This window comes from Trematomus bernacchii, unplaced genomic scaffold, assembly GCF_902827165.1.
Source record: "Trematomus bernacchii unplaced genomic scaffold, fTreBer1.1, whole genome shotgun sequence".
Lineage (NCBI taxonomy): Eukaryota > Metazoa > Chordata > Actinopteri > Perciformes > Nototheniidae > Trematomus > Trematomus bernacchii.
The window spans coordinates 5201320-5213908 of NW_022987727.1; the positions used below are offsets into that span (position 1 = coordinate 5201320).

At 39.3% G+C, this 12589-nt stretch overlaps 2 protein-coding genes across 2 annotated transcripts; both read right to left on the reverse strand.

The window, feature by feature from the left end:
- Positions 1 to 2382: 2382 nt before the first annotated feature.
- On the reverse strand, positions 2383 to 3472 carry cort (cortistatin). Its single transcript, XM_034145306.1, has 2 exons — positions 3211 to 3472; positions 2383 to 2856 (listed from the first exon to the last, which is right to left on the reverse strand). The coding sequence occupies exons 1-2, from the start codon at positions 3313 to 3315 to the stop codon at positions 2617 to 2619; spliced, it is 345 nt and encodes a 114-aa protein (XP_034001197.1). The 5' UTR covers positions 3316 to 3472; the 3' UTR covers positions 2383 to 2616.
- A 2740-nt stretch (positions 3473 to 6212) lies between these two features.
- Positions 6213 to 12388, reverse strand: srm (spermidine synthase). The gene is made up of 8 exons (XM_034145403.1): positions 12194 to 12388; positions 11689 to 11809; positions 11500 to 11592; positions 8261 to 8414; positions 8102 to 8185; positions 7688 to 7833; positions 7383 to 7505; positions 6213 to 7279 (listed from the first exon to the last, which is right to left on the reverse strand). Exons 1-8 carry the CDS (start codon positions 12322 to 12324, stop codon positions 7262 to 7264), a joined length of 870 nt encoding a protein of 289 aa, XP_034001294.1. The 5' UTR covers positions 12325 to 12388; the 3' UTR covers positions 6213 to 7261.
- Between the last annotated feature and the right edge of the window lie 201 nt (positions 12389 to 12589).

A 12589-nucleotide genomic window follows, 5' to 3' on the forward strand; every position in this document is an offset into this window, starting at 1 on the left:
GCATCGTTAACACGAGCGGCGGAGAAGACTTCACAGCGGTTGCGAGAACATGTAATTACATTGCTTAGAAATGTGTGGAACTGTAACTCACCATCAAGGGGTGTTTTCATGAGATTATGCAGCCTCGTTCAATAAAAACTAGGATGGATCATTGAAGGGCTCTTTTCACTGCCTATAAAGGGGGAAAATGTCATCACCGTTGCCTTAAAATTCCCACCTGAACATGAATCAGCACTGTGAACCTATGTTAACTCAAGTCTTTACACCTGTGAAACAAGCATATTTATGAGCCATTATCTCCTATTCATCCTGTTCAGGAAGATAATAAGACAGTTACCCAGTCGAGGTATGACTAAACTGAGTAGGATTTCTATGGATCATTATTGTAGGTTATTTAAGAATTCTCACATTTCACTTAAGATTTTAATTGTATGATTGCATAGTGCCATATAATGTGGATGACTTACTGCAGGCAGTAAACTTCAACAAGAATATCCAGAGGAGTGTTGTATCATTTTATCTTTTCAGATCTATTGCCAGCTTTTTTCTCATAAATTCACCATGAACCAGTAATATGTAAACTTCATGCCCTACACTTGTCACAGGGGAAAGGCCAAAATGTGCTTTACAAATGTTAAAAATAAGAACATGAAAACAGTCAAAAGTGACTGCATTTTTTAATAATCTACAACACATTTAGACACACTAGAAAAGCACAAAGGAGCAAAAAGGCCAGTTCAAAACAAATAAGTTAGTGTACAGAACAAAGGCCAGAAAGTATGAGTGTATACGTGAATATATTATGCAAGTCATTTGTATAATGATAGAAACTGCTATTATAATGATATGCCTTTTGCTTTCGTGATTCAGCAGTCAGCCAATTTGAAAATACACAACCGGAGAAAATCTGCCACTTCCTTATAGAGCCCCTCCTCCAACACACACGAACACGCACATGACCAATGAGGGCACGAGATAAGTTTGTGCACAGATGGAAGGCTGACAGGCAGGTAGGCCATCCAGTTATTTTAGCCGGGCTGGCTAAAATGATTGGTCGTACTTTTTACAGTATTACGGCTTCCACAGATGACATTTTTTGATGGATTTTTGGCCAAAGCATTTAAGATATTCATTGCTATCGGGATGTTAAGAGCATTCCATGGAATATAACAAAAAGTGTATCTCGAGCCGGTTTCTCAAACTTACCTACCCCACCTTTAAGTGTTGGTAATTTGTTTGTTTTGTTGTTTGTTTTTGCTCAGCGGTGTGATTGGCCATCTTTTCACAGCCATTTCAAAAAACATTAGTAATTTGAACTGCTTCAAACAGCAGGATATTTCACCCGCATAATTATCCATCAGTTCACTCCTAGGGACTGTGGACCCGGTTAGAAAGTCAATATTTGATTGTGTCCAGCACCTGCACTCCCTACTGCAGTAAGTGGTTAAAAAAATACACATATCACAACGGTTGTACATGCCAGAAGGGCTGAGAGAGCGTGTGGTAATTGTAGTGTGACTGATTGAGGGCCGACGCTTGGTTTTTGTTGAAGCAAGAATCGAAAACAGGGTTGATAAGGTCACACAGAAAACACTTCATTATCGCAACATGCACTACCAGTCGTGTTTGTGCATTTAAAATCAAACAGTGAGGTCTGATTAGTTTCAACCGTACACCTTATTTACATTTAGATTTTGTTTTAATGTTTTATTTTATGTGTTTTCACAATCCAGACTATGTACTATCTGCTGCTGTTCCTGACAGCGTTGAGTGAATACGGGGGTCTCTTCTAATTTATTTACTTTTCCATCTTACTGACATGTTTAACAACTTGTGATAAGTCACTGTAGCATCTCCCAGAGCTTGTGACTAGGAATTAATAAGGGCCACAGTCTGGTTACTACTAAAACATGTACAAATGTGTGAACTAAATCATATTTATATGTTTAAATATTTGTTTTGTCTACTTATTTATCTATAAAGTATCAATTCATTTTTGTCATTTGTATAAAAAACAGTAATAAGCCAAAATTGTGCCACTTTTTATTGTAATAGTTTTCCAAATTGGAATATTAAATGTTGGCTTACGCAATATTTATTTCCCCTTGAGTATTTATTTAGCCAGAATACAGGAGATGCGCACATTACAAGCTGTGCTCTGTTACCTTGTAAGATCGAGACTGGAAAAAATTGGCTTTCATTGTAGGAAGTTACATTTGTCTGTGCATTGTACCATTTATAATGTTGCTTGATTTTGAGTATATATTTAAATATTCACCCTTAAATATTTCCACAATTTCTTTGCATTAATTGTTTAATAAAATATGACCTTTTCCCTATTAGGTATATTCACGAAATAAATAAACTGTGATAACCATCCCAAATGATATATCCATGCTTTATTGTTTACCCTGAAAGAAACAGCTACATACATACATACATACATTGTATACATAAATAGATACATAAATAATTAATATTCAAACAGACACACTGTGTCAGTGAAGTCCATCGATGCTGCATGTCTGACAGGTGTAGATGTTATGTACAGCTGAGGTCTACTACAGTTCATGTGGAGCTGGCAGGGAAGGAGTACAGGAGGCGATGTGGACACTGTTAGCAGGAGGTGAACGTTTTCCAGAAGAAGTTTTTACAGGGGGCTTTGCGGTCGCGCTGCGGCAGTGATAGCCTGTTGTAGACGGCCCTCTCCTCCAGACGGGACTCCAGCGGCTCCTCCAGGTCCAGGGGTCCGGCCTCCTCCGGCAGCATGTTGGTGTCCAGAGCTCCGTCCAACAAGCCCGACACCAGCTTCAGGATCAGCTCCTTTCGCTCCTTGCTCAGCTCCTGACCAAAAATCTGAAACATATATAATTATTAAACATATAATTAAAGAGATTAGGTCATGTGAAAATGTAAAATCTTGTGATCTTGGGTATTATCATTTTTTTTAAGAGGCTGAATAAAAGACTATTAACTTTATAACAGGTTAATAAAATGTTCTTGGAAAATATATTTGTATTCCAAATAAATTCTTTAAAATTCAAACTCAAAATATCACAAGCTATTTATTTTTGAGGATTTTAAAAATAATCTGGATATTTTTTAAACTTAAACATTTTTCCCTACAAAAGAATTGTCAAATCTATCAATAATAACTTTTAAAAACAAGAAATACATTTTGTATAAAGGATACATCAACATTTTCCTCACCCTGTTCAGATGGATGGAGCTCCTGTCCTCCACAGGAAGCACGGAGGCTGCTCTAACACTGTAAAGGACCCCCATGAGAGCTGCTAACACCACCAGGAGCTGCATGCTGTGAGAGGAGTGCAGTTGACGGAGCAGATCTAAAGCCAAAAGAGCAGGAGGCTCACAGAGATGGGAGAATGAAGGTAAGAGAGAGAGAGGGAGAGTCTGAGCAGCTCAGAGATCCAGAGGAGACTGGTGGAGAAAGTGCAGCGCGGCTGGTGGTCACCACTGATGATTCTTCTGCTCTACCTCCAAAGTCCCTCACCCTTTTATACCCCTTTCTGCCACTGACGTACAGTGTGGTGGGTGGATGATAGGGGGTGTATGTGTGAGTGGGTTTAGGGGTGGGGGGTGTTTTTGTGAGCGTGGAAGAGGAGGGGAGATGAACGGTTCAGGACAGAACAAATGGAAGCGTCGAACACTTAACCTTTTTGACAAATTGTGAACATCTGCAGAGGGCGACGACGTCATCGGGCTAAAAGCAGGTTTTGACATCAACATGTCACTAATGTATAGACAGTTATGAAAGACAATCTCAAACAAGACCTCTTCAGGGGGTGGACGGACAATCCCACAACTCATCAACCGCCCCGAACACTCAAAAGTAAAATGGTAATTTCCCTTAAGTGGTAATCAAAAAAATCCCAAAGCAATACAAATGGACCACAAGCTGACTTGTCATTGTTATCTCAGCATCCCCTTGTATTGCTCAGTGCTTCTGTCAACATCTGATTCCTGTCACAGTGCCTCTACGAGCCTCTCTGACACCTGCAGATTACAATTGAACGGTCTGACACTTACTAAGACTGAGGAAGTGCCTTGAGGAAATGTATCCACCTTAGCGGAGTAAACACAGTTGGTAAAAAGAAGAAGGACCAATTTATTTTGCTTTTCTGAATCGAACACTATACAATGGATTTTGTTCAGTTACCATCAAATAAAAAACTGTATCCCAACTAGTTTTACAAAACAAAAAAGATGTCTGTACTCTCGTCTAGCAAGCCACAACGACTGTGAAAGTACAATAATTATAATGTAAATGTACTATAGCTGCAGCTCAATTAAATTCACACTATATTCTAAGCTGTGCGGATTAGTGAGAAATGGTAAAAATGTGTCATTTACCTATTTTCTTACCCAAGTCTTTCTTATAAATTATTCTTCGGAGGTTTATATAAATATTACATAAGGCTTAATATTATATTACATTTGAATTTAGCAGAATACATTAAAGTCAACAAGTGATTATATTTAGGATGTATTTGTCTGATAGAAGTTAAGCAGAAACATATGCATATTACATAGACTTGTTTATTTCTCATTATTGTGGCCATTGTATGCAGCTAAATAGCATCATTAAATGTAGTTCAGTTTATAAAAGAAAGATTTGTCTGAGCTATTTCTAATCTGCTGTAAAATCCAATTAGACTGGTTTATATGAGTTAAACCACTCACCCAACAAATTGTTGGTGACAGCAAAAACATACACCATTGTTGGAGAAGAACTTGTTTCAAATGTTCAAGCAGCCCTCCGGCATAAATTGCTGAATTACCACAACTGACAGTTTACTGTTGTGACGTCTTTAGACGGTGCTACTGGCAGGGAACATACAGTACTTATACTCTAGTCGATATGTTTCAATTGATTTGTTGTGCTTTCAAAACAGTGTTTGAGGTATTTTCTTCCATACACTGCTAAATCTCAACATGGCCCGGAGGCAAACCCAAGATTAGCTGGGTTTTGAAACTGCTTTATATTTGCAGTTCAGTGTATCTGCAGTCCAAACTGAAAGAGACTTCAAGCTGTGAGGAACGTCAGCATGACGACAGGTCTGGGTGCTCACAGATCTTATTAATGTGCGTGGAAGTCTCCATTTTCACTACATCTGAAATGTAGCCATGTATGGCCTCATGCAACACTTCAACAGCTCTCTGATAGGGATCACAAAGGAACATTGAATATGAGATCATCTGAGGATTGGGTGTGGAGTCGTATCTATGAAATAGATGGATCCAGACATATGGGTAAAACTTGTCAAAATGCACCAGAAATGTCTAAATTTAACTTGCATTAAAGTTACAAAGGACAAGAAGGTGAAATGTCTTCAAAGTTCTGTCACTGCAGAGTATTGTCGTTTAAATGGATAAACATACATTTTAATACCAACAGTTACTCTTAAAGGGTCTTAATGTAAGACAGTGGACGTTTCTATTCCTATATTACTGCAGTGAACATTCATGAACATGAAGAACCTTGAGTACATCCACTGTAATGCACTATGAAAGCAGTATGGTAATAATGTACTGTGCTGTTGCAGGTTGCTCACATTTTAATAGAAAACCAGTGACGGCTGAGGTCTTACACAATAATGAAGGTTGATGCAACTTAGGGCAACAGTGACATTTTCCATTGCAAAACACTGACTGATGGGAACAATTGAAAGGCGCCAAGGGGCTTTTCATCTAAATTCAAAGAAAACCAAGTTTAATTGAAATGCATTCCTTTACCATCATATGCATAACAGATTAAAGAACGCCATCTTGTGCCTGAATACTGAAACTGCACATAACCATTACTGCAACTCTGTTCATACCAGTACCTGCAGGACTATGTTCAGGGTTAACCATTTTCCATGAACACATCACATATTAACCTGCATTTGGTTGGAAAGTGATGCTGCTATTGGTGAAGATTAGTTCAGAAATATAAGACAGGTTTAGTGGATAGAGATCTTGAACACAATTTTAACTCAGTTTTTCCACTGTCCTTTACAGATTTAAAATAGCACTGGGTCTTTTTCCTGCAATCAACTATGGTATTTTTAAGGCACGATATATTTAAAAGATATCAGCATTATAAACCAGAAAAAAAATATTAAATGTATTCCTGCATTTAGCTGTTATTTGCAAAGATAGAAGCGTATGCACATGAGTAAACCCATCAGTGGTGGAATACACACAGATTTCATATAGCCATTTTATTTTAACAGTTTATTAGTTCTTTAAAAAAATCAAATTCATTGCTCATGTATGAAACCATTTCTCAATAGATTCAATGTGGACTTGAAGCGAATGAGTACTGAAGATCAGAGCCGGTAAGGACTACAGGCTTACTACAGAACACAAGTACCACTGGTAGTCAATACCCAATACTTTAAGTGAATATCATATTCAAGTGAATATCATATTAAATTCACATCTTTAAAAAATGTCTTGCTTTGTAAAGCTCCATTAGACTGCTGATTCATTTGTATGTTTAACACTGTAAAATTAAAGACTTTCATTTCCAACATATGGTAAAAGCTGAGCCACTCTATTTCATCCTTAATTGGTATTATTATAAAAGGGATACTTTTCTCAACAATGGACACTTGAGCTTTCTTCTAGGCCACTTTATGTGCCTGGTACACTTTGATAGATAAAGAACAAGTTTTCAAACAACAAACAACCAATTTCAGGCACTATAGGGTTCGTGTGTAGAGTAGACATATTTTGAATATACAGTCATGACAGATGGCAACTCTGCATTTTCCTATGAGCACAAACCGATGATTAACATTACAAATAAAAGAACAGCAATACATTACATGTACATATCCATGTAGTAAGTAACGTATTACATAGTGGGTAGATGCAGTGAGTTCAATAGACAGTACACAGTTTCAGAGTGAGGTTAGGTTTCCACCGCAATGCTCTTCCTGCTCGGACCAGCCCATTATTTAGCTTCTGACAAAAATGCTGATAAGACATTTACAGATTTAAAAAAAATTGAAAAACCAAAATATACATCAGTATATTTAAATAAAAGACTGTAAGACTGGAAGGAACAAAACATTGGAACACTATTTAACTGAGCAAGGTCCCACCCGCTGATTATTATATGCCTCCACCTGTGAAAAGTTGGAGGCTACTCTCTCCTGTGTTACTGATCTGTGTTGAGGAGCAGAAGACGTGGAGCATCTGCAGTCTGAGGGCCAGGTAGAGGAGGAACATGGTGGTCGCTTGTTGCTGGTCATGCTTCATTGAGAACCTGTAAATGGTAAAGAAGATAGCGACTGAAAAGTAGCAAAAATGTGTTAACAGTTTAAAGTGAACTCGAATCAAATATAAAAAGTAACATTAATAACATTTACCTTTCTAGCGAACTCTGGCAGGACGAACGATGCTTTGTGAATTTCAGGGTTGTAATATTTAAGGTTCATACTTTCCATTTCTTCTTTTGACAATGCTGTCATCGGTTCCAGGAAATTTGTTTCCTAATTCAAAAGTGAAAGTGCACTCCAGTCATTTGATGGACATTACCAATGACCATGAAAACAGCAGACATGTTTATTGTGCTTCAGATTAGGTTTTACAATAAGCAAGTGGCATGTAAAGTCTATCAGACAACAATCAGGAAATTGGCGGATGGTAAATGGAGAATGACTCGCACACTTACAGGATTTGTACTGCAGAGCATGAATCCAATTTGGCCACTGGGATAAGTTGGGATAGTGGTGTAGGCGTAGTCCACCACAGGGAATAGGGTCTTGCAGAAGGTTCGCATCTCCTTTATCAGCTCCAAATGGAGCCATTGACACTCTCCTGTGAATATGACAAGAGAGCGGAATAAGGGCATGTTCATTTCCTGCCCTGTTTCTTGTAGGTGGACGACTATATTAATGGGAACACGACACTTTGAGGTGTTTAAAAAAACAAGCTATCACCAGTATTTTAAACGTACCTCAAAGTAGGATGTACATTGATATTTAGTAGCATAGGTATGACTTCTACTCAAGTCAGCACTTTACTAATTTACATATCAGACATTTTCTTACTGTTAACACAAAACTTGGGTGAAATATAAAATTACCCTGCGAACAAAGAATTCCACCGGTTCTCAGCGCTGTCTTCATCAGCTGATAGTAAGACTCCTTGAACAAACTCTCAGCAGGTCCTGCAATACAATCATAACTCAGAATTGGATTGCCTAAATGAACAGTTGTGGCAAACAACGGTGTTGTTAGCTTACCAACAGGGTCTGAGGAATCGGTTATAATGATGTCAAAGGCATCCTGGTTCTTCTTCATGAATTCAAAGCCGTCTCCAACATGGAGGGTGAGCTTGGGACTGTAAAACCCTTTGGCCATCCCTGGGAGGAACTTCTTCGACGCATTAATGACATCCTTCACAGAAGACATGGAAATGAGCAGTGATTACTTAGATCAGTGGTTCTCAAACTTTTTTCAATAATGTACCCCCTTTGAAAATAAAAATTCAGCCAAGTACCCCCTGATCAGCGCAAAAACTATTTGTTAGGGAAAAAATGCCTATATAAAGAGGTACAGTACAGCCTGAGCCTTGCACCATCAGTGTCTGATTTATTAAAACAACAACCTTGTAACTGAGAAACACTTAAATGCTACATTTCAAATGTTTACAATCCATCACTAAATTCATGGCAAACCAATTTTAACATCATGCAATAACGCTAAGACGACATTAGTTGCATTGAACTGATCTTTTTAATAAGTTGTACTTACAATTTAGTGAGAAACATGGGCTTGTGCTTCACTGAGGATTTTTGTCATTCTGACAGGGAGGCAAACTGCAGTTATTACACTTCGCGTTTTGAAATATGTGTAACTCTGTTAATATAAAACCGACTCTAATTAAACTTCGTAACTTTTCCTAAAATTGGTATATTTATTTATTGATTTATTTTGGGGCGTGGGGAATGAAGAGAGAAAAAAATATGAGCATTTTATGAGCATGGGATTTTGACCCCTCATATAAACAAATGCATAATGCTGCACTATACTTTGCAGCCACAAGCCGTTGCCAAGCAACGCTTATTGTTTAGGTCCTTTGACATGCAGGCAGTCATATAATTAACTAGAACTAGCTAGATCTGATAGATTTGGACATAAACGCGAGTGAAGTATAACCGGACGCGAGAGAGAGATCAGAGATCAGATCAGCTGCTGCTGACGGAGAACACGCAGCTCTTCCGGATCACAGCGCCACCCGCTGTGACGGACCGTTTAGCGGAGCAAAATACACTAAGAGTAAGGCCCCACTCACACGGGAACGTTTGCGTTTATGCACAGTATGCGTATTCAAAAAAGTATTCCGTTCACATGCATTCGTTTCATTTAACGTGTCTGTTCAAACGAGGCCGCTGGAAACGCTGTAGTACATATGCCGGGACTGTAAGTGGCGCTGTAACTTCCGCCAAAATACACCAAAAGCAGCGAAGAAGAGCAGCCCCGCAGCAATGTTGCCATGGCTACCCTTCTGTTTAAGCCCCGCGGTGTATTTAGCAACATGTAGTTCATGTAATTCTCCATGTCCACTTGTTGCTGATGGTTGTGGTAGAGGAGCTGTAGATTTTGCACTAATATCTGTAGCATGGTCAGTAGCAGTAGCAGTAGCTACTGACAGGAGGAAGTGTGTGTGGCGATTGCTGGTATTCAGCGGGATATAGTAATTTCCTCAGCATATGGATAAATGCAACGGGGAAGTTAACTGAAAGAAACCGAATCTGTGGATATTGCATCGACCGAACAAGAAGCATGTCTCTGTGGAGAGGACACGCTCAGAAAGAGAGATATTCTCTACAAACACCGGGTGAGATCGCTCCTTTGTCAATATAATGGATCAATGCATGAAATCTGACTCTGTTTATTTTGTTTAAGGAGTATATTGGGCGTTAACAATTCTGGTTTGCCTTTTATAATATTATTTCATTCAAGAACCCCTTGTGCATTTAATTAACACAGCTATTTTTGATAGTTGCTACAGCAGTGAGCAGGAGAGGTGGGGAGAGGTGGGGCTATCGCTATTTTTTCAGGAAATATTCGTATAGAGGTGATTACACGGACTCGGTTGACCCCCCAGAGCGTTTCGTTTGCAAATCTATCCACCTTGGGACCCGTTATCGTTTGTGGGGTCAGTTTCTATCGGCCTCATGTAAATAATAGGGCTATACGCACGCGAAACTATGCAGATACAAGCAGTTTTCTCCTCGTGTAAACAGCGCCTTAGACCTAACACACTTAGCTAGTTTATCTACTCTGGAACTAGCTAAACTAGTTATAAATGTGTGTATTCTTTACTGTTGGGTCACTATTACAGGTTCAACGAGCTGCACGAGACTGACCGGCTGTCCGGAGACGAGAGAGAGGAAAAGAGAGCACCCCGTTTATTTTTCCCCATTTTATTATCCAGAATTACTGTAAACCTTTGAATAAAGTAGTTCATCTACTATTAGTAGTTTGTTTAAATGCATTAATTATGTTTTTTTTTTTCATTAACATAAAATAAATCTCACGTACCCCCTGCAGTACTCCAACGTACCCCCATTTGAGAATCACTGACTTAGATGCCGTATTAGGATCAAATGATCCTTTTACACAGAAAATCTGTGAATTGATGATGTTCGGCATCATAATGCTGTTCGTAAAGTCTCTCTGGTGATAGATGGGGGATGTTAGCATAGTAACCGAACCAGTCTGACAGTTTGTTGCTATCATATTGTCATATATATATTTTGGTCATTAAAAGTAAGGCGTAATTAAGATCATAGACTAAATGAAGCATAGAATAAACCTCTAACTTGCTTGCTAGGTAAGTTAGCAAATGTTGAAGCTTCCAAATATTTACTTGTGCGATGCTGTGCCTGCTCTGCAAATCACCACCGAAAGGTGGGTGATAAAGAAACTCCGTAAACAGCGGTGTGTACATAAGTGTTATTTGTTTGCCCGGTGTCCGCTTAGAGACAGTTGTTGTTGCGCTCTGCGCCGCCGCAGAATCATAGACTTCAGAGTCACTGCTGTCAGAGCCTCCTCAGCTGAAAGAGTTTTCCACAGGAAGAAGTGAAATCAGTAAGGAGACATCTCTACTCTCCCAGGGAACGTCAACACAGATCTTTCTTTTTTTTTTTTTAACAAAACTGTTGAATGATGAATTGATTCTTTTTTTGGGCATTATAATATAGGAAAGTGCAGTGCCTACGCCCTGCTGCGAAGTGGGGGCAATGTTTGTTTTTACATTTTCTATTTGAGGTTTACCAAAATATCCAAATTGCATATCTTGGTTCCCTAAAATACACCCGGCAAGTGTGAACAGATGCACTGTTCTCAAGATGTACATGTTACTTTTTTTTAGAACATTTGTCAAAAGTTATACACAATTGGCCATCTCAAAAAAGGGTGGGGACATGCCACCAGCGTAAATGACACCTATGATTGAAAGTAATGTTGCTCTCACCTCATCTATCTCACACATAACCACCGACTCCACCAGCGGATTCTTCACCACTTCCCGTAGCACTCCGCCATCTCCACCTCCAATAATCAGCACCTGAAAAAAGGGAAACAGGCAGACTATTAGCACAGGAAACATGACTCAGCCATACTGCAGATAGATGAATGTCTCAACAACAAATCTGAGCCATACCTTCTTGGGGCAGGGGTGACTGCACAAGGGAAGGTGGGCTATCATCTCTTGATAGGAGAACTCATCCCTTTCTGTGCACTGAATCACTCCATCCAGCACCAAGACATTCCCATAGGTTTTACTGAAAAGTAATGTTACAGCAAAGTGAGAGGCACATTACATTTGAAGCTAGTGTAATGAACTAATCACGAATATTTACATTACTTAAACAGGATAGAGATATTAGAGACAAGATATTGCTAGCTTGACTGACCCGTTAACGTTACTCCTCCTAGCCAAAAACTATAAATACTAACCACCTTGCCTACTCATCCGTATTATGTCTTTCTTTTCTACGTAGCTAGTGTATTTGCAAGAAAAATGTGTTTAGGGGCAAACTGAACAATAACTCAGCTAAGCTAACAGCTGAAGAAACTTCTCCCGATCCCAGGAGCTTCAGGTTGCTCATTCATTGACGACACACGCTAACAGCTAGCAACCAAGTTTTTTAGCTGAAAGTACTCACCTCTTGAAAACCATAACATCTTGAAAATCGGATTTCTTGTGGTAGAGGACCTCTTCTACTTGAAGGCTCATTGCTTGCCCAGGCCATAGCGCGCATGATTCAGTAAACCATCCATCTTTTATGTGCTCCATGACAGAACTGCACGGCCACAAATAATACTAACGTGTGGGTAATGTGGCAATGTGAGAGAGTAACACTTTCACGTTGTCTGCCAGCTAAACTGATGCCTTGGCCCACAACCAATGGGATGCTGCCGACGTCAGTGATCTGTCGTTATGCAGACCAATGGAGTGCCGTTATAAATAGTTTCCTGTACAGTTTGTCTGACTTGAAACCGCGAGTCCCGCCCACCGCCTCTAGGCTGTTCTCCTCACACAACCATGCTGTTGTAGCTAT

Coding starts and splice junctions, on each gene's coding strand:
- cort (XM_034145306.1), bottom strand. CDS start 3,315: ATGCAGCTCCTGGTGGTGTTAGCAGCTCTCATGGGGGTCCTTTACAGT. Junction 2,857..3,210: donor GCTCCATCCATCTGAACAGG/GTGAGGAAAATG, acceptor TATATGTTTCAG/ATTTTTGGTCAGGAGCTGAG.
- srm (XM_034145403.1), bottom strand. CDS start 12,324: ATGGAGCACATAAAAGATGGATGGTTTACTGAATCATGCGCGCTATGG. Junction 8,186..8,260: donor CGATTCCTCAGACCCTGTTG/GTAAGCTAACAA, acceptor ATTGTATTGCAG/GACCTGCTGAGAGTTTGTTC. Junction 7,834..8,101: donor TGGAATTCTTTGTTCGCAGG/GTAATTTTATAT, acceptor TCATATTCACAG/GAGAGTGTCAATGGCTCCAT.